Source organism: Suricata suricatta, chromosome 4 (genome assembly GCF_006229205.1).
Source record: "Suricata suricatta isolate VVHF042 chromosome 4, meerkat_22Aug2017_6uvM2_HiC, whole genome shotgun sequence".
Taxonomy (NCBI): Eukaryota; Metazoa; Chordata; class Mammalia; order Carnivora; family Herpestidae; genus Suricata; species Suricata suricatta.
In genome coordinates this window covers 160,740,946-160,762,100 of record NC_043703.1, presented here as the reverse complement: position 1 = coordinate 160,762,100, position 21,155 = coordinate 160,740,946, and the positions used below count along the sequence as shown (strand labels likewise).

Sequence of the window (21,155 nt, the reverse complement as noted above, 5' to 3'; positions counted from 1 at the left end):
GGCGGGGCCCTGCGTCCCTGTGGTGTCCGCTTCTGCTTGGCCGGAAATGGACTCCGCAGAGGTGTCCTTGCAAACCAGCATTGCCGTCTCCTGTTTGGAACTGGGTTTCAAACAGTTGGAAGATGAAATGGAAAAGGAAATTCCTAGAATGTTCTGTGGCTCTCGACACCTTCCCTCCCTCCTTCTGCCCTTTATACAGCGGACACTCCCTTCCCTGGGATGTCCCCATCCCTCCGGCCAGTGTGTCACCTCTGGGAGCCTTCCTGAGCCCACCCGGGTGAGGCCCTGTCCCCCCAGGGGCGTCAGGCATGGTGGACCATCATGGCCTGCAGACGCGTTTCCCCCCCCACGTCCCGCCCCTGCAGTAGCTATCTGGGGCTTGGTGTCTCCACTGTCCTTGCATTTGAGCGTCATGGACACCCACAGGTGCTTCCCTGGGTGACCCAGACTTTGCCGGTGAGAGAACATACAGTTCTCTGTTCTAACAAAAACACTGAGAAGGAACCGAAAATGCGTACTGAATGACTACATTTGGAAGAGTGCTTAATTGAGGAAGAAGGCAGAAATGAGAAACAAGGAACAAAAACTCACCTGTCTGGACGCAGGTGCACATGAGACCCAGCTCCCCTACTTACAGAGTATGCCTTTGGGCCTGTTCTTCGCTTCCCCGAGCCTTTCTTTTCTCATCTGGGAAATGGACGCGTGTGGAAATGGGCTAACAGCCAGCGTGAGGACATTGGGCCGTAGGGAGCTGTAACTCATGACAGCAGGAAATCCACCGATACCTGCTGTTGTAGTGTGCAATGTACCACATTTCTCTGGCCATGTTGTGTGCATTTTAAGACATCTTTTAGCTATTAGATTGAAAACATGGCTTGTGAGTCATGATCCACTTCGTATCTGAAAGACAGGGGCTGTTTTCAGTGGACGGCTGGTCAGACACTTGGGTCGTCTCTCTTTATGTAGTAAACAAACTGATACCCCAGAGCATAGTCATTATAATCACTTAGCGAATAGCGCAGACGCATCTGAGTGGCCGGGGATGTCTGCTTCCTGCGATGTGACACTCATCGTTGCTCTATGCGAGTCTTTTTTTTTTTTTAATGTTTTTATTTATTTTTGAGAGAGAGCATGAGCAGGAGAGGGACAGAGAGAGAGAGGGAGACACAGAATCTGAAACAGACTCCACGATCTGAGCTGTCAGCACAGAGCCCGATGCTGTGCTTACACTCTGACTGTGAGATCATGACCTGAGCCGAAGCCGGATGCTCAACCGATTGAGCCCCCCTCCTGGGGACACCCTTCTTTGCGAGTCTTTTGAACACGGACTTTTGGAGTCGTCCACGGGCCCTGGTGCAGGTTTCCCACGAGATGTGAAGGGAGAGAGAGCCTTGTCCTGGGCGCCCTTCCGCACGGTGCCTGGGGAGGGTGGGTGGTGTATCAGTTCACAGTATTCCGGTGTCCTCCAGGGATCCCCGTTTAGACAAATTGATCGTAAACAGTAAAATAATCCTCTGTGGCTAAGGTTTCCGCATATTCTCACGCGTGTGACTGTATGAAACACTCACAGTCAGACAAACCACAGGTGACCGCAGTGGCCGTTGGCTTGGCTCAGGTCGTTTACTAGGAATGGTGCCGGGCACTTTGGCATTCCTTACAATCCCGAAAGCCCAGCGAGACGGGCATCCCGCTGTTATGGTCGTGGGAGCTCATCCAGGAGCCCATCCATGGTCTCTTCCAATGAGTCTGTCTGTCCCCTAAAGCCTGCGGTCTTTCCCCCTCCTCATGTGTCCCGAACCATCAGCTGGACATTCCACGTTGCTCCTGACAGTAAACAGACCATTGTTGGGAGGGTCACAGCCACGAAGCCACAGCGTTGATGGTGGCCGAGCAGGTGCTACGGGGTGGGAGGGGGCTGGCTTCCGGAGGCTCCGTGTGGCTGCCCCTCTTCCCCTGTGGTTCCTCCACTCCCTTGTGATGTTGGTCCTGATGAGCCTACCTCGGGACCTCTGCCATCCTGCTCCTGGGGACATCCGTGCCCCATTCCCTGGGAACTCCCTTCGTATCCATCATGCCGGTGAAACGTTCGTGGTCTGTGTGTAAGCAGTTCTGGGTGTCTGCACTCACCCTAGCCCAGGCAGGACAGAGGAGTGTGGCTGATCTCGGGGCCTGGGCTCTGGGCGACAGCAGCGCAGGTGACGTGTGAAGCCACGCATCCTGGGTAGCGCTCTCGAGGGAGGCTGTGGGAAACGGCTCCTTCCGAGGACGACCTTGATTGGTATTTTTGAAAGAAATTGCTACCTGGTGTCTTTAGTGGAGGAAATATTCTGATGTGCTAGGATGGTGGGAGTTATCCATTTATTTCAAATTATTTTTTATATAATCGGCCATATGCTACTTTCCACGCAGTCTTCTGGATTCTCCTGCGTGAAATTCTTACAACTCCGCCGCGAGGTGGGTGACAGCACCCCAAGTGCAGGTTGGGAGGACGAGGCTGGTAGAAGACGAAGACCTGTCCCAGGCGTAGGGTCAGTTCGAGCACATCCTTCAGCAATGACCCTGCATCCTACCAGGGAAATGGGGAGCACGTCTGCGGGGGGAGGCTTAGGAAGCAAGCTCATGGGCTTTGCTTGGTGAAGCAGGATTATTTGTTGTAGTGTTACTGTAACAAGGGGGTTGGCATCCTGAACCCCGAATACTGACCTGGGGCTGTGGCGGCAGGGTGACCGGAGGATGCTGTGGGAGGTGTGGGCTGGCTTCCCTTCCCTTAATGGCCCAGGTTCAGTGCTCTGAGGTCCGTGAGCTCTTCGAAGTCTGTCTCTAATGACTTTCCATAGTGAGCTTACTGAGGAAGGCCATATCTTTTCTTTTCTTTCTTTTTTGAAAGTTTATGTATTGACTTAGAGAGACGGGGAGAGGGAGGGATCCCTAGCAGGCTTCGTGCGGACACTGCAGACTCAGGGCTTGATCCCACGAACTGTGAGATCGTGACTTGAGCTGAAATCAAGAGTCGGACGCTGAGCCGACTTAGCCCCCCAGGCGCCCCAATATCTTTTCCTTTAATTGTGCTTTATACTGTGCTTTGCATGGGAGCGTGGGCTTCCCAGGCTGGTAGACTGGACCATCAGTCAGTCGGTACTGGGCACGCCCTCCGCATCCTCACTAGAACTCTGCTGTGCCTCCTACTTTTTCTGTTTGCTGACCTGAGACTTTGCAACAGTCCACCCTGTAGGGGAGGTTGTGGTAAGTAATCGCTGAGTAGATGGGGTGTCAGTGAGGGGGGGTCGGCAGGGGGTCCTCGGGGCCACTTCTGAGCCGAGCTAGGCTGGGCTTGAATGTGGGCCCCGCGCCCTGCGGTTCGGGTAAGCTGGGAAGGTCCCAATTTGGTGACTCAGTGTTCACACCTGAAAGCTGAGGCAGCCATGCCTGTCCCGTAGGACTGTGCTAAGGAGCAGGAGCGCCCGGGGGGCTCAGTGGGTTGAGCGTCCGACTGTGGCTCAGGTCATGATCTCGCAGTTCATGGGTTCGAGCCCCGAATCGGGCTCTGTGCTGACAGCTCAGATTCTGACCTATTTCAGATTCTGTGTCTTCCCCTTTCTCTTCCCCTCCCCTGCTCAAGCCTGCTCTCTCTCTCTCTCAAATATAAATAAACATTTTAAAAAAGAATATTCTAAGGAGCACGTGAAACAACGGAGCATAGAGTCCAGGGCCTGATGTCTAATGTGTATTTGAGAACTGGTCCTTCCCGACCTTCTTCCTCGGTTACCTTCACGGGCTTGTGTGCTGGGGTCCCAACCACAGCCTCAGCTCTGTGACCATGGCCCAGGGGCGCCCCCTCCGCACCCCCTCCCCTTGGTGGTTGCTATAGGCGACCCAGGGAAAACACCACACTAAGGGAACCAGGTGCTCAGTTGGGTTCCTCGCCTCTCCTGCACCTGCTGCGTCCTTGCCCTTGAGGAAGTACAGATGTTTACAGAAGCTTCTCTGTTTTGTTTTTCCCTTTCTCAGTGCCTGAAACAGTATGTGGAGCTCTTGATCAAAGAAGGACTGGAGACCGCCATCAGCTGCCCGGATGCCGCCTGCCCGAAGCAGGGCCGCCTGCGGGAGGACGAGGCACGTGCCCCCTGCAAACCCGGTCCCTGCCCTGCGCCGCGGGGCCTGCTTGCTTGGCTCTGCGGCTCTCCGGTTCAGTGTAGGCTGCCCTGGCGCTGTGTTCTAGCCCTTGGCCCCTCACACTTCTTGGCTGTATTTTTGTCTCTGTAGATCGAGTGCATGGTGGCGGCGGAAATTATGCAAAGATATAAGAAGCTACAGTTTGAAAGAGGTAGGTGGCCCAGCATATTAGCCGGTTATGATTCCTGTGATTGAGGAAAGGTGCCTCGGGGTGGGGGTGGGGGCTGTACCTCATTTGGCTACAGCAGAAGTGAGAGTTGGCGTAAAATTTGTCACCTTAAAAAAGTTTTGTTTTAACGTTCATTTATTTTTGAGAGAGAGAGCATGCAAGCAGGGGGAGGGGCAGGGAGAGAGAGAATCCCAAGCGGGCTCCTTGCTGACAGCACAGAACCCGACTCACAAACCGTGAGACCATGACCTGAACCCAAGTCAAAGTCGGATGCTTGACCGACTGAGCCACCCAGGCGCCCAGGGAAATCTGTCGCCTTGAACCCTCTGCAGAGCTCACATTTGGAAGGACCGTTGGTTGGCGTTCCGTTGGGTCACAAGAAGGACTGGTGGAACCCAACTTGTTTGCAGGAGGTGGCCTCAGCGGGGGTTTAAGGAGCTCACCCGCCCGGGGCAGTATTATTCTTCCGCCGGGTTAGGACTAACAGTTTGAGGACCAAATCCTTAGACCCAAGCAGAAGACCCAAAGGCGTGGAGGGCAGCTCTGAGGCCAAGCCTAGGTGAATTCCGAGGACTGCCATCCTGAGCGGAAGTAGCCTGTGCTTCAGCACTCACTGTGCACCTGGTGCCGGGTCCCTGGGCTCAGTGAGTACCGGGACAGCCCTGCCGGCTGTCTTCATGAGTCAACAGGACACCGCCAGAGGCGAACTAGCTCGCCCGATTGCCACCTCTGCTGGGCGCAGTGTGGACCAGATCCCCCTCAGGCCCCCGGCGGGCGCTGCACAGCCTCGAGGTGGGAGCCGGGCCCGCCGTGGCCCTCGGGGTTCTCCAGGAGCACAGCGTGGTGCGTGCAGAGCAGTGATGAGCTCGTTTTCAAGGTCAGGTGTCCAGGACTGGCCCTTAGCTTGGCTCCCTGAAGTGTGCCGCGGTCATCAAATGATGTTTTGGAGCCCGTCAATTCCATTTGGCTTCATTTTCCTACGTATCCTGGACCTTGGGCTCCTCTGAAAGGGAGCAGAGTAACAGATGTGTGCAGGTGACTTGCCTTATGCAGAACGTCACTGTGAAGACCACGCATCCGAACTCTGACCTCAGCTCGGGTTGTAAGGGTTCCAGTGTGCGCTCCCCTCTCCCTGGGCTGGTGCCCAGAGCCTGGTCTGCATCAGGTGCTCATGCCTGAGGTGCAACCCTGGAAGCCCCATCAACGTGGGATGGAAGGCAGAACAGACCAGAGCAGAGCATCCAGAGAATCCCAGCTTAGCTGAATGTGGAAAGGCTTTTCTTTCTTGCTTTTCTTTTTTCCCCCATGTTTTTTTTTTGAGTGAGAGAAAGAGGGGGGTAAGAGACTGCATGTGAGTGAGAAAGTGAGCCTGAGCCCAGCAGGGCCAGAGAGAGAGGTGGGGGGACCTAGGATCCGACAGGCTCCAGGCCCCAGGCTGACAGCAGAGACCCCAATGCAGGGCTCGAACTCGCAAACCAGGAGATCTTGACCTGAGCTTGAGTCGGACCCTCCACAAACTGAGGCGCCCAGGCGCCTCTTCTTGCTAAAGATAGTTGCATTTCTTTTAGAGGCTTACTTCTGGAAAATAAAAAAGGCAATGTGTGGCCAACTTAAAAGAAAATCAAACAGGATTTTGATGGCATTGAAATTGTTTTCAAGAGCTTGTTTATTTAAATGCCACATACCATTTGGTTTGGGACGGTTCCCAGCTTAAATGTGATGCTGTGTGATACCAGAGTCAGTGTGTGGAGCTGTAAAATTGATTAATTTGGATTTCTGAGACTTCCAGGCTCTTCTGAAAATATTTTCCAGAGAGAACCCTGACCGAAACTGGTAATGATTTGGATTACAAGAAAATTGACTTTCTCTGACCTTGCATTTAATTTTAAAATGCAGCTGGATAAATATTCCTACCTAATAATTTTGACTTTCTACTTTCAAGTGCTTTGTAATTTCTGGTGCTTTGGTTTAGTCAAAGATTTAAAAAAGAAAAACTTTGCATAAAAATGAAGCCAACTTGACTTAGTTTAACAGAATGTCTCAAACCTATGACTTTAGAACATTTTGCTAGCATTATGTGAAAAGCCACAAAAACACAGGATAAACTCAGACTTAATATGTCCAAAGATCCTTCTGAATGAAGCGTTAAGATGTCAGAGTTAAAGGGGGGCTCTGGGGGGCTCAGTCCGTTAAGCGTCCGATTTCAGCGAAGGTCATGATCTCATGGTTGGTGAGTTTGAGCCCCTAGTCGGGCTCTCTGGTGACATCGTGGAGCCTGCTTGGGATTCTCTATCTCTCTCCCTCTCTCTCTGCCCCGCTCTGCCCTTCTCTGCCTCTCCTACTCACTGTCTCTCAAAATAAACAAACTTGAAAACAAAGATGTCAGAGCTAGAAGTAAAGCTGTGACTTCTAGCTAGTCCACTAACAAGTTTTGAGGATGATCAGAAAGCAAGTTTCAGCCCATTCTGACCTTTTGAGATGCAGTCAGGGATGACACACTGGATGGAAAACCCAGCTCCCAGACCACTGACAACAGTCCTGGCCGGTTTTGTAGACATTGTCTCCGCTGAGTCTTAGAATGTCTCATCTGATCTAACAGCCTCAATTGCTTTTTTCTAATTGAAATGGACACAGAATGTTTTATTAATTTCAGGCATAACAACCCTGACTTTAACCTGGTTTTCTGTACTCCTCCAACTGGGGTTTCTGGAGGCCAGGTCAGGAAGCTGTGGGTCTTGTTTTTCTTTCTTTTTATTTTTTAAAAATTTATTCATTTATTTTGAGAGAGAGAGAGAGAGCTTGAGTGGAGTAGAGGCTGAGGGAGAGGGAGAGGGGGAATCCTAAGCAGACCCCACGCTGTAAGCTCAGAGCCCAACGTGGGACTTGAACCCACAAACCACGAGATCATGACCTGAGAGCCGCTCAACCGACGGAGCCCCCCAGGCTCCCCTCATCTGTTATTAATGTATCTTTGGGAGATGGGAGCTGAGATCGGTTTCTTCTGGGAGCCAGAAGACCTGCTGGTGGCCTCGCTTGAAAATATAGGCCATCCACAGAAATGTCTGTAGAAAGCACTTGATGTATATAAGATGCACCGTGTCTAACGTACACTCTTCGATATGTACGTACATGTGATTGAGGAGCTAGAATAGAGAAGAACAGCTCTCTGGTTCGCCAGGTGGATTTCTCGACCCATTCCTGTCTACACCAGCAGGCGGAACTCAGGACGGTGAAGACAGGAATATTAATAGGAGGCCGAGCAAAAGCCCTGGGACTATATGCACAGGGTTTGTGGCCCCCGGCCCACGGGGAAGGATGTTTACATTTGGCAGATTGGACAGATTATTTGGCCTTCCTTCTCTGATAGAGAGTCTCTCCCCAGAGGACAGGGGAGAGCCTGTCACTGCTCCAAGAGGACAAAAGTCACAAAATTTAAGTTGTTGCCATGGAAACCTCACCTGGATCTGCTCACCCTGCACTCCGTGAGAGAAGTGGGCCTTTGAGGATGAGGCCAGCTCGCAGCCCTGTTTACTGTGGGAGGGGAACGGAGGGGGGCGGGGGCCCAGCAGGGGCGCGTGAGGAGAGGCAGCCAGCCTGGAGAACCAGCCCCTCCCCGGCGTCACTGGCTGCTCAGAGTACAGGAAGGGGCAGGAGGGCACTGGGGACCAGAGGGGGCCGCGGAAGGGCAGTGTGTTCGAGGAAGCTTTCAACTAGACCAGCACTAACCCAGGGTCCGTCTGGAAAGAAAGCAGAACAGGCTGAGGATTTCTCTCTGAGTGTCTTGTGAAGGTTGGGGTGCTGAGGGCCCACATCCCATGTGGCCCCTCCTCCGGGGCTGTGCTCCAAGCGGACCCCAGAATCTAGTCGGGGTGGAGCTGGGCTCCCCTAACGCACTCGAGAGCACCAAAGGCAGAGAGCCGTGTAGACACCTGAGGACATGAATCAGGCCGGGCAGGGGGAGGCCTGAGGGGTCACCTGCCTCGCTTTAATTCCCCCTAGGGCAGACCTCCGTGGGGCCTTCCCTTCCTCCTTTCTCCTGTCCCGTCAGCTCAGGCCAGCTCCCCACGAGTGCCTCCTGAGATCTGATGGCCACAAACATTCTTAAAAAAGCAAACCCTGAAACTCTCAGCTAATGAGAAGAGCTAATTTTACTCATGTGCTCACCATTAGGAACACGTTACTAAAATGGAGATCGGTTAAAAAGTAGCACATTTCCTTGGATTCCAGAGTTCCTTTATATTAATAGGTTCTACTAACTCTTCCCCCGGACCTACCAATTTGGTGGTTTCCTGCCCCTGATTATCTCTCCTTCAAAAAAATAGGTCAGGGGAGGAGTTACCTTAGAGCAGGAGCGGGCCAGCCATGGGGGCCCGGCCCATGGCCTGGCGTTGTAAATAAAGCTTTATTGGAACCCTTGTTACCCATCAACATGGCTGCTTTTGTGCCGCAGCAGCCAAGCTGAGTGCTTGGAGAGAGACCACACGACCCCAAAGACTAAGACACTCACGGTCTGCTCCTCTGCAGAACATGTTTGCCCGTTCCTGGAATGAAGACAGTCTTCAGGGCTGTCCCTGACGCAGCTTCTTCCTAGAGGGCCAGGTCTGGCTTCCCTGTTCCACTGGGGGATGTGGTGCCACCTACGTGTGCCCCAGGGCGGCCCGTGTGGGTGAATGAAGTCTGGGCGCACAGCCAGCCCACGGCCGGCCTCCAGGCTGTGGTCGGCCCCCAATGCACACAGGTCCTGAGTTCCACGCAGGTGAACGTAGCCCACGCTGGCCGTTGGTCCATCACGCGGCCAGGAAGGCTGCCAGGGCCTTTCATTGCCTTCCAAGTTCAGCGGCCTCGGGTCACTTCCCAGGAGCAACTGCTGAAAAGCTTAGAAACCAGTGGCCTACTTGAGGGCCTTTGAAAAGAGCCCGTCATCTGTTGGCTGGCGCTAGCTTTCTGGCAGAGTCCACATTCTGTGCGGCTTCCTGTCGGGTTTGCGCTGCTGCCGCCTGTTGCTGAGGGTTCAGGGTCACCCCAGACCAGCGCCGAATGAGACCGACGACCAGGTTCACGAGGAAGGGCGGCTCAGGACCGATGGTGTCAGGAGCGGGGACCCCAGGGCACCCTGGTTTTCAAAACACGCTTCCTCCCTAACTGCCTTTAATGGGGCTTCTTAGCCGTAGGGGCTCCACTTGGACAGGAAGTCTGGCCCTTTCTCACAGTCGTTAGTTCGAGGCTGAGGTGGAAATCTGGGAGCGGCGGCAGCCGTAGGCAAAGGGGCCATTTGCGGAGGAGAATTTGGCCATGTGTCTTCCCTCTTCTCTCTCTGTCTTCCTTACTGGACGTTGCCTGTGTGCCTCGCACTGGGTGAGGTTGTAAGGCTGCGGGCCTGAGGACACGGGCCTGAGTTCAGAGAACTGCATCCTGGGGACACAGACGAGGGAGCAGAGGGTGGCCTGGGCCAAGACCAGGGCCTGCGGGACTCGGAGATGATCCTACCCGCCGTCAGGCAAGGCTTCCTGGATGTGGTGCAGGCTGAGCATCCCGGGAACTGAGGGCTTTCCGGGTGCAGACGCAGCATCGCTGAAGGACTCGGAGTGTTGGGGGGGTCAGCAGGAGGGGTGACTGGAGAGGAGGAGAAAGAACCAGCTGGTCACCCGATCATGAAGGGCCTAGAGTGTCAGACTATGTGGACCGTGTTCTGACCCCGTTATAAACGCGAAGCCCAGCACTGCCGAGGTCCCTTGGTCCGAACCTCCAGGAGCTCTGTGTGCGGGCTCTGACTCGGCCGTTCTGTGTCCCCGTGCTAGAGGTGCTGCTCGACCCCTGCCGGACGTGGTGCCCCGCCTCCGCCTGCCAGGCCGTGTGCCAGCTCCAGGACCTGGCGCCCCAGATGCCCCAGCTGGTGCGCTGCACGGCCTGTGACACGGAATTCTGCTCCGCCTGCAAAGCCAGCTGGCATCCTGGCCAGGGCTGTCCGGAGACCATGCCCATCACCTTCCTTCCCGGAGAGACCAGGTACCTCCGCATGGGCGGCCGTGGATGGAGCGGGCTGGGGTGGGGCTGGGGAAGGAAGAGGACCAAGTGCCCTCCTCCCAAACCATGTTTCCGGAAGATTCGACCGCGTCTGGATCCGTCTCTTCCTCTTCAGCCTCATTTAAACCTGGGTTGGTGGGTTGGTTGGTTAATTATTTTTTTTTTGGTTTATTTATTTTGAGAGAGAGAGAGCAAGTGGGGGAGGCATAAAGAGAAAAGGAGAGGGAGAGAGAATCCCAAGCAGGCTCCATGCCATTGGCTCAGGGCCTGACGTGGGGCCGGGACTCATGAACCTTGAGATCATGACCTGAGCTGAAGTCAAGAGTCAGATGCTTGCCTGACTGAGCCCTACAGGCACCCCGGTTGACGAGTTTTGAGACCTATCTGTCTGTGACTGTGCGAAGCAAGGACATGGTGGAGTTTGTAGGTAACAAACCACCTCTGCCTCTCCGGAGAGATGCACGGCTGGTGGACCAGTGCAGGTTTTATGTCCTGTGACACCTGACATTCTTCCAGGACTCCAATGTGGGGACGGGGACCTGAAAGGGGGGCAGGAACAGGAACCAGAGTAGGTGGGCCCTGCTTATAAGTACTCGACGTGTCACCAAAACTAGGTTCCCGGGGTCCCTGAGACTGAGAGGTTGCATCTTTCTGGAAGAGGCGCTGTCGGGAGCCAAGGGGCTGTGTCTCCAACCCCTGTGCTCCTGCCGGGCCTCCGCCGCCCCCCTGCGCCCCGGCTGGGCCTCTGCCGCCCCCCTGCGCCCCGGCCGGGCCTCTGCCGCCCCCCTGCACCCCGGCTGGGCCTCTGCTGGGCCACCAGCTGGACGCTGCAGCATAGGCGTGTGGGCCTTGGGGTGAAGTAGGATGAATCATAAGACATTGGTACTATTCAGCTATTTTCGTCCTGCCGAATCAGTAGCACAGATGGTCCAATGAGACGGCGTTGGCCCTGCACCTGTCGCGGCCGCGTTCTCGATAGAGGGGCTCCCACCATCCACCCAAACGTGTGGGCACCAGCTGCTCCCCGTTTTCTTCTCGCCCCTCTGCGGCCCGCCCCCACTCCCCGCAGCCCCACCTGCTCAGAGAACCTCCTGGTTCTGTATGTCGGGCGCAGCCCTCCTCTCCCTGGTTTGCACGTTTGTGCCTGTGTCTGGGCACCCCTTCGCCACCCTCCTCTTTTACCTGGAAACACCTGCCGCCCTGGGAGCCACGGTCACGTCCGTCCTTCGTCAGGCTGCCCAGCTCCCAGGGTGGGGCTGGTGACGCCACCCTCTGTGCCCCCACTGGGGCTCGTCTCCCTTGATGAGGACACCAGCCGTTTCGTGCCTTAGGGCACCCGTGGATGCCACTGTTCCCCCCGCTCCCCTGGCCGAGCTCCTGACATCTTAGCCTGTGCTTGTTTGAACCTTTGTCACCCCGGATCTTGGCATACAGCAGGCACTCAAATACCCGAATGAGTCACTGACCTTGTATTTAGATTCTTAATGTTTCCTAACTTTGCAAGAGGAAGCGCCCTTCTGTGTGGTCAGAGAGCGCCTCCCTGGGAGAGCTGGGAGTCCGGGGTGGCGACCAGGTAAGTAGGAGGCAGGTGGGGGTTTGCCCTCCTGAAGCCTCCCAGGTACTCCCAGGGTACCTGGGTAGGTCGGTTAAGCATCCAATTCTTGATTTCAGCTCAGGTCGTGATCTCGTGGTTCATGGGATGGAGTCCTGCGTTATTCCTGGGATTCTGTCAAAATAAATAAATGTTAAAAAAAATTTTTTTTTTTAAAAAGAGAAACTCTCAGTAAGAGGGTGGGTTTCTACATTCTGTTAAGAAAGAAAATCATGGGGCACATGGGTGGCTTGGTTGGTTGAGCATCTAACTTCGGCTCAGGTCATGATCTCACAGTTTGTGAGTTCGAGCCCCGCATCGGGCTCTGTGCTGACAGCTCGGAGCCTATAGCTGCTTTGGATTCTGTGTCTCCCTCTCTCTCTGCCCCTCCCCCATTCATTCTCTCTCTCCCTCTCTCAAAAGAAATGAACATTAAAAAAAGAAAGAAAGGAAATCAGGAGTGAGAAAGAGTCGATGTCCCGTCCTGGGTGGGTGCAGAGGGACCCAGGCGTGTTTCTTCACCGTGATGTCCTGGTCTCATTTAGGTCACTGAGAGGGCGACACCCACTGCACTCTATATCCGTCTACTAAATCATCACCTTGTACATCTTGCGAAGAACAAAATCAAACAGAAGTGAAAAATATCACATGGTGCAAACTAAAACAAATACGGCACAGGGAAATTTAAACCCAAATTCACCAACTCCGTTTTGTGGAGATTTAGACATCAGAAGATGTCACGTAAACATCTGAATTTCTGGCTTGTCAGGCCGCGCCGCACCAGCCTGCATCCCCCTTGCTGGCAGTTGCTGGAGCCCCAACCAGCCAGCCCTCAGGAGGGGCTTTGGGGTGCCTTTAGCTTGTGAGTCCCGACCACAGCCTCTTGCTCGCGGTCCTGAGGCTCATGGCAGGTGGCATTCGTCACTGAGGGGGCACTTGGCTGTTTTCACGTGGTAGGGTTGTTTTAATCACATCATCCCTGTGCCCTGTTCCCTTCACCACGTGACCAGTGTCCGCAGCTACGCTGTGTCTGCCCCTTAAAGACATCAGGGCACGTGTGGGCGCCTGGACGGCTCAGTCGGTTAAGCATCTGACTGTAGACTCTAGATTTCAGCTCAGGTCATGATCTTGATGGGCATTCTTGAGCAAACGGCTAAGAAAGAAGTCTTGAGGAGTCTTTGGTGCAGAGGTGATTTTGTTAAAGCCCCGAGACAGGACTGTGGACAGAAAGAGCCACACTGGGGTTGCGGGAAGTGACTGATGAGGTACTCTTCGGTTGGTGGGGGTTAGGGATAGTGTCAGTCTCTAAGGAATTCGAAATCGAGGGTTTCAGGTCCTTGGGAGGCTAGCTGCTGTTAAGGTTTCTTTTCGTCTCTAGTAAAACAAACGTGGAGGAAGTGAGGCAGCTCTGAGTTCCTTGAGCAAGGTCACACTGCGTGTTTCAGGTGTCTGGGCGCGAGCTGTGCGGAGAGTTAATTTAAGCTACATTTCTCTTGCCTTTGTTTCTCTCATCAGTCTCAAGGTTTGTGGGCTGGAGCCCCTCATCGGGCTCCATGCTGGCGGCATGGAGCCTGCTTGGGACTCTCTCTCCATCTCTCTGCCCTTCCCTTGCTCGCTCTCTCTCTCTCTCTCTCAAAGTAAATAAATAAACTTAAAAAAATACATACATAAAGACATCAGAACATGCAGATCATGAGGAAGCTGTTGAGGACTCCTATCTGCTCCATAAATCTGCATTTCTAGTAAGAGTTGTTATTAATAGTAATTTGAAATAGAATTCAGATGCCAGAAAACGTTTGAAAACCGTTGACTGTTCCATGTAAATTCCTATGCATGCCACAACACACTAGAGCTCACATAGTTTAACTGTTTCCACTTTTTTAGTTTATTTTTATTTATTTTGAGATAGAGAGAAAGAGTAAGCATGAGCAGGGGAGGGGCAGAGAGAGAGAATCCCAGGCGGGCTCCATGCTGGCAGCATAGAGCTTGACCAGGGGCTCGATCCCAAGACCTGTGAGATCATGACCTGAGCCGCAACCAAGAGTCGGTCGCTCAACTGACTGAGCCACCCAGGCGCCTCTGGTTTTTTTTAATGTTTGTTTACTTGAGAAGAGCAGAGAGAGAGGGAGAGGGCAGAGAGAGAGGGAGAGGGCAGAGAGAGAGGGAGAGAAGGAATCCAAGCAGCGTCTGTGTTGTCGGCACAGCGCCCGGGGCGGTGCGGCCCCGTCTCCCGACCCCGGAGATCAGGACCTGGGCCGACATCAGGAGCCGGACGCACGACCAGCTGAGCCCCCCAGGCGCTCCTGCTTCCATTTTAAAACACCTCGCTGAGCGACGGTCTTCACTCTCCACTGAGGTTGCGCCCCCTCCCCGTTCATGAATCATGGGAGAAAATCTGTTTCATTACATTAAGGTCACGGCTGGCTTTCAGATGGAAGCAGTGGTACCTGAGCTGATGGCCGGCCTCCCGCTCAGACCCGGTGCCCCCGGCTCCTGGGCTCTCGGCCGAAGTCAGGTGCAGCTTGAGTCTGTGCAGAGCTGACTCTTGGGCCCGGTGCTGCTGGAGGCGCCCACAGGTCTCCCGGCTGCGCCCTGTGACCGTGACACCTGGCTCATTCTAAGTCACGCTGGGGGCTGCCAGCTCACAGGCCATTTAGCCTTCACTTCAGAGAAGGGTTTGAGCCCGTCTTTCAGTGACAACGTAACAACACTGCCACCTACCGCGTGCGTTACTACCCAGTGCCAGGTGCCATGTGAACGTGCCACACGCACAGAGACCCTTCGGGGTTCACAGCAGCCCCGGCGCTGATGCTGGCGGCGGATGGGGACACTAACACCGGAGATGCCCGCCTGGCGGGGCCGGGACCCACGTGTCTCTAGACCCCGTGCTCTCACTGCACCGACAGCCTGTCCCCTCCCCGCACGTCCTCCCTGGTCACCTGCTAGTGAAGAGAACAGAGCCCAGCGTGCAGCTGGAGCCCCGGCCTCCCCGAGAGGAGCCTCTGCTAATTATCAGATTAGCTCGTACTGAAGTCAGACTAGTTTTAATCGTTATCATGACTGAGATGCCTGGGGGAGGTCCTCTGGCCAGAACGCTCCCGAAATGCCAGATTTGCTCACTTTTCGTGAACGCATACGCGCAGACGCCTCGGCTTCTGGAAGGGTTGCTCAGTCCCGGGGGGCGGTCATTGTTCTCCCGGGGGGTGTTGGTCTGACCCCGTGGGTTCAGATAACACAGCAAATGTGTTCCCACGATCCGAGATATCTTCTTGTAGCAGTTAACCATTTATTCTTCTAGATGTTTCCAGGCATAATTTTTTTAGCTTTCTTTTTAAATTTAACAGCAGGGGACGGGCACTCTTTTGGAGTCACGCCAGCCTGTGTACAGTCCCCTCCGTGTTAGCAGCACAGATGGGTCATGGATCAGGCACTTCCCCCCCACTGGATGCTGCGGCGTGCCCCTGGCATGCGTGGGAGGGCCGTGGCCCCGAGCGGCTGTCACCGGGCCAGTCTGCGGAGAGTCAGCCCGGGACCCCAGGCAGCTAACCCCCTGCCTTCCCAGCCCCTCTGGCTAGCCGGACTTCCCCGCAAAGCGATTCTGAAAGGAAAGGCCCCACAGATCTAATCAAACGAAGAGCATGTCTTTGTTTCTGTTTTTTCTAGTAAGAGCAAAGTGCATAAAAATTGCCATTGATCCTTTGGAATTTGTACAAATACACGAATAAGCAACATACAATATGACCACGATCCCGTTACCCAGACACAGTCATTATAAGCCTTTGCCGTAATTTCTTTTTCTCTTTGTAATTTTACTTATTTATTATTAATATTTTATTTGATTTGAAAGAGAGCAAGCCGGGGAGAGGAGCAGAGAAAGATTTTTGTTAAGTTTTTAATGTTTGTTTATTTTTGAGAGAGAAGGAGTGCAAGCAGGGGAGGGGCAGAGAGAGGGAGACACAGAATCGGAAGCAGAATCCAGGCTCCCAACTGTCTGCACAGAGCCTGATGTGGGGCTTGAACCCATGAACCTTGAGATCATGACCTGAGCTAAAGTTGGCCACTTACCTGACTGAGCCACCCTGGTGCCATGAGGAAAAAAAATTTTTTTGAGAGAGAGAGAGAGCGCGCGCATGAGTGCAAGGGGCAGAGATTGGATATCCCAAGAGGGGCAGAGGGAGAGAGGGGGGCAGGGAAAGAGAGAGAGAGAGAGAGAGAAGGGGGCTCACCCAAAGCAGCGCTGAAGCGGGGGCTTGAGCTCACCCGGTGTGAAACTGAACTCATGAAGTGTGAGATCACGACCTGAGCCAAAGTCAGATGCCTAAGGCGCCCCGGCCCTAATTTCCTCTGTTGGTCTACGCATATCTAAGCGTAAACACTTACTGGCATTGCTTTCTTCTCCCCCTGAACCCAACCGGCTGGTCCAGTTCCTTTGGGGATTGTTTTCTGGACTGTTGGTCTCATCGGTGGCACCCTGCGACATCTCATAAGCAGTGGCCTGGGCCCCTGGGTGCGCTGGAGCTCCCCGCCCCCCGCCCCGCCCCGCGGAGCCCCTGGCTGACAGACTCTCTCCCGCAGCTCTGCTTTCAAACTGGAGGAGGACGATGCGCCCATCAAGCGGTGCCCCAAGTGCAAGGTGTACATCGAGCGGGACGAGGGGTGTGCGCAGATGATGTGTAAGAAGTGCAAGCACGCCTTCTGCTGGTACTGCCTGGAGTCTCTGGACGTGAGTACAGGCCCCGCCGCCCCCCGGGGGGCCTGGGGAAGGTGCCGGAAACAGAACCTCATCACACGTCTTCCTGTGCTTGTGAAAGTATTAATTCCCCCAGTGCAGGGGTGCCGAAGACGGTGATGCGTGCAGGAGTTCTGGAAGCAAAAGGGCAGCTCAGCCTGGGCGGGCAGGGTCCTGGGGTCTTCGGTTTTGTCTGTGGGGACCGTCTGGGCTGGGTGCGCTGGAACAGAACACCAGGGCCCGAGCGCAGAAACTACAGGCCGTGACCTGGAGTCCCGTAGCCCAAGGTTAGGGGCCCAGCAGATTTGGTTCCTGGCACCTGGCCTCGGTGCCCAGAGAGGCAAGAGAGCCCCTTGCCCGGTTTACGGACAGCCGGCCTCTCGCTGTGTCCTCACATGGCAGAGAGAGAGACTGGGGTCTCCTCATTGAGTCAGGGTGCTGACCCCATCACGGGGCACCCACCCACATCATGACATCATCTGAACCTAGTCACCTCCCAGAGATGCCACACGTGGAGATTCTGGCTTGAATATGGATTTTGCAGGGGCAGGTGGGGGGAAGGGAGGAGGATGCAAACATGAGGCCACAGCAGGACGGCTAGTGTAACAGGAAGGGTAAACAGAGGCAGGGCACTGGGGAACACGTTGGCACTGGAACAGTTCAGTGACCTCTGTCCCCCGCCGGGCAGAAAAGCATATATTCTGTGCCATCTGGCAGGATGGAAGTTTCCAGCTTCATATGGCTCCTTCTCCCATGCACGCCCTGTACTGAATGTGTCCCAAGCACTCTGTACCCCAGTATCTCTGCACGTGCTAAGTCCCCACCGGGAGCACACAACCCTCCCCTCTCAGAACACCTGGTATTTTCTGGAGCTTCAAGGCCAGATGCAAAGGATACTAATTTCAGTTCCATGTTCTCCTTCTTCACCCATATTAGGAGAATGGGCATCTGGCCAAAATGATGACATTCTGACTTTACTTTTACAAGAGTTTATTTGTACATAGGTTTTTACTTATTTTTTTTAAGTTTTATTTATTTATTTTGAGAGAGAGAGAGAGAGCAAGCACAAGCACATGCGCAGAGGGGCCAAGAGAGAGAGAGAGGGGACAGAATCCTAAGCAGGCTCTACGCTGTCAGCACAGAGCCTGACTCGGTACAAACTCAGGAGCTGCAAGATCATGACCTGAGCCAAAACCAAGAGTCAGCTGCTCAACTCGCTGAGCCACCCAGGTGCCCCTGGACGTGGATTTTGAAAACTATAATTAAGTAGCAGGAATGATCATCTGTTAAAATCGCTGTGGTTAGTGACAGTCCAAGCAAGTCAAGACCCGTGTCCTGTTTGTGTCTGTCCTGTACAGCAAGGATGACGGTGTCAGCTCTTCCAAAAGTCGTGTGAACCCATTAAGATCTACCTAAAAGAAAGGGGGGCTGTCACAGACCCCTGCTTTCCCTTGCTAGGGGTTCCATTGTCCACAGCCTGCCCCTGCGTGCCCAACTCTGTGATACGAAGCGCTGGTCTGGGCGAGTGTTCCTCTCAGAAGCTACATCAGAGTGATCAGCTCGGCTCCGGAGGGCGGCGAAGGTGGAGAAAGAGTCCTTAACAGCGGGTTTCATGGAGTAACCTTGAAAGTTTGCCTGTCGTCCTCAGGACAGGCTTACAGATTGTCAGGAACATACATGCCTAATTGAGATGGAATCTTAAGGAAGGTGACAGGTCTGCAACTTAAAGGCCTCCCTTAAAAATATTAGATTGCTTCTTTTGTGTTGTTTTTTGGAAAAGGCTGCTGTTCCTTTATTAACTTTCAGTTATGAAACGTACAGCAGAATCATGTGTAGCTGAACAAGTCTCGGGAAGTTATTACCCTTTTTCTGTCCTGGAGGCTTCCTCTTTGTATCCTAGGCACGTTTAATAAATCATTTTGGCAAGGTAAATCTTCTTTAGTGTAGGTCCAAACAAGTTTGGTCTGTGACCTTGTGTGGGGGGTAGGGATGTTTGGAAGGGTATCTAAAGCACCACGAAACCCGTGGGGCCTTAAAGTTCTCACATATGTATGTATATAAAATTATATATATATATTCTCTACATTATGTATATAATTTTATCTTACCACGTTCCAATGTGGAGAAGCAGAGAAACTGATTTTTAAATTCCGATGTGACCATCCAGTATCTGGTCTGCAGTTTGCTGCTCCTTGCCGTGTTTCCTAAAGGAGGAAGGAAGGGAAAAGCCAGTTGTGCAACATGTGAGCACATGTCCTGGGAGACCTTTTTTGGGGAAGTATTGAAAACGAATGACATTAGGTTTAGTTTGGGGGGCGGGGTCACTGTGCTGCCTTGTTGAAGTCACAGGAATGGGAATGGCCTCTGTTGAACACAAGGCTGTTGGCTCTGCTCTGGTCCTTGACCAACACCCTGTCTGTCTGTCTGTCTGCCTGACTCCGTTCTAAGGCCCGGGGCCCCCCCACCCTGCTCAGAAGGCCTGGACCCTCCTGGCTCTTCTGCCTGAACTAATGAGGGAGGAACCATCCTGCCCTTTCCCACCTTGAAGGTCATCATCCTCCTGGCCAAGCGTTTCCTGTTAGTCTTTGGCCACGAAGAGCTGCTGAAAAATGACCCTGTGGCCACAGAAAGCAGATTCTCAAGGAAAGCAATCTGCTCAGGGGCCGTTCATCAGGGACAGTAACCATGATTTAAGACCAGTGTGAGCACGTGGCTGGCAGCCAGCACTGCTTCTCAGACAGGAGTGCACTTTCCTGGTCTTTTTCATCTGGGAACCTCTCCACCCGAGACAGTCTTGCACGTGGATACACGGGAGAGTCATAATCACGGTAGACTGCTTCCTTCCCGCGGGCCCCATTCCGCGCTCTGCACCTGGCGCGGACCCTCCCTGTGCGCACGGAGCATCCCCTGCCCCCCACCTTTGCCACACAGTTGAAAGGGACACAGGCACCTTCTTCCTTTTTTTGGGGGGATAGGCTTTATTAAAGTAATAGTTATGTGCCCACAGCGTGCAATTTGTTTGGCAAACCCATTTTATTTACTACACGCATTCTGTCCGTGAGAGTTGGCATGACAGTAAAATGGAAATGTGCTTGTAATCCAGAGCACTTGTAGATCAGAGTGAATTTCAAGAACCATTGGCTCAGCTGTGATCACGTGACGTTCAGCTTCCCTTAGGATTCACATTGCAAGACATTGCTGGTTTATCAAGTTAAAGTTTATTAGAAATGTTTGCTCCTCTTGAGGAATACTCACAGAGTAAGTTACTCACAATCCAGGGTTTTACTGTACTTCCTTTTCTCAAGCGGAATCCAGGAGGACTTACTATTAATAGTCTCCACTCTTTGATCATTCAGTCTCCAAAAAACAACAGTTAGGGGTGAGAACCCTTGGGTGCAAGCCTGAATCTGACACAAAAGGTCTGGGGGGGGGGGCGGTATTTTATCCGTGAATCTCTTCTTGATTGCTGCTTTCTACTCCAGCAGCATTGTTTCTGTTTCCAGCCAGGGGCTCAATGAAACTTCCCTGAATAATAGGAAGGGAAATGTCAGCCTCCAACAAAAATACACCTGGATTTCTGGCAGGTGCTGGGGTGGGGGTGGGGGGTTCTGCCCTAGGGCTTCCCCAGGAAGTTTAACATCACAATGAACTCATTTGTATTTCCTCAAAGCATCTTAGAGTGCTTTTGTCAGGGTTGAGAAAGGTCCTATTTGAACCAGCTTTTCACTCTGTTTTGGAAGCTGGCCCTGAGTGTCCAAGGGACTCCTGAGCAGAGGCTGGGGTCAAGGTTGCCCTGTGTCCAGCAGGCTGGCAGAGTCCATCATCTTGAAGAGCTAGAGATCGCCCTGCCCCCCACGTTTTTTTGGGGGGGTTTGTACTTCAGAGTATTAAAATCCCCTGTAATTAGCACATTCTTATCAATAAGATTGTTTCTGTTTGTGATTGTTTTATGTATTTGAGTGCTCCTGAATTTGGCGCGTAGATGTTTATAATTGTTAGCTCTTCCTGATGGACAGACCCTGTAATTACTATATAACAAATTCAAAAGCTGTTCCTGGGCCTTTGGTACAAGGCCTTATGATTAGGAAAATGAGAAAGAACAATGAAAAATTAACTGATTTCAGTGTATGACTAAATTAATATCAGGATAATATCAGTAATTCAGAGCTCAAGGAAGCAAGGAGGGTTCACAGTGGATGGACGTGGTCAGAAGTAGCTTCACAGAAGATGCAGCCCCGGCTGGAGGGAGCTTTACATCCCCGCACCCTGGCCTCCTTCCAGAGTTGGCAGGAAGGGGCAGAGGGCCTGGGGCGGGGGCCCGAGGCAGAGGGAGCAGGCATAGGGCCGGGGGCAGGGGGCCGGGGGCAGAGGGCCCTGGGCAGGCAGTGGCAAGCTGGGACTCCCACCTCACCTGGGGCTTCTGGCCTGGCTCCAGGAGAGCCAGGGTTTCCCGACACGCCTCAGACACG

General features: G+C 53.4%; 1 protein-coding gene across 8 annotated transcripts in view; it reads left to right on the top strand.

Annotated features, from left to right (window-relative positions):
- The window catches only part of RNF144A (ring finger protein 144A), a 116,862-nt gene that overhangs the window by 79,685 nt on the left and 16,022 nt on the right, over positions 1-21,155 (top strand). For all 8 annotated transcript variants that reach the window (XM_029938344.1, XM_029938349.1, XM_029938346.1 and 5 more), the window contains 4 exons: positions 4,009-4,113; positions 4,264-4,324; positions 10,141-10,348; positions 16,533-16,680. In XM_029938344.1, the coding sequence (XP_029794204.1) occupies positions 4,009-4,113; positions 4,264-4,324; positions 10,141-10,348; positions 16,533-16,680 (522 nt within the window). The remainder of the gene's footprint in view (positions 1-4,008; positions 4,114-4,263; positions 4,325-10,140; positions 10,349-16,532; positions 16,681-21,155) is intronic.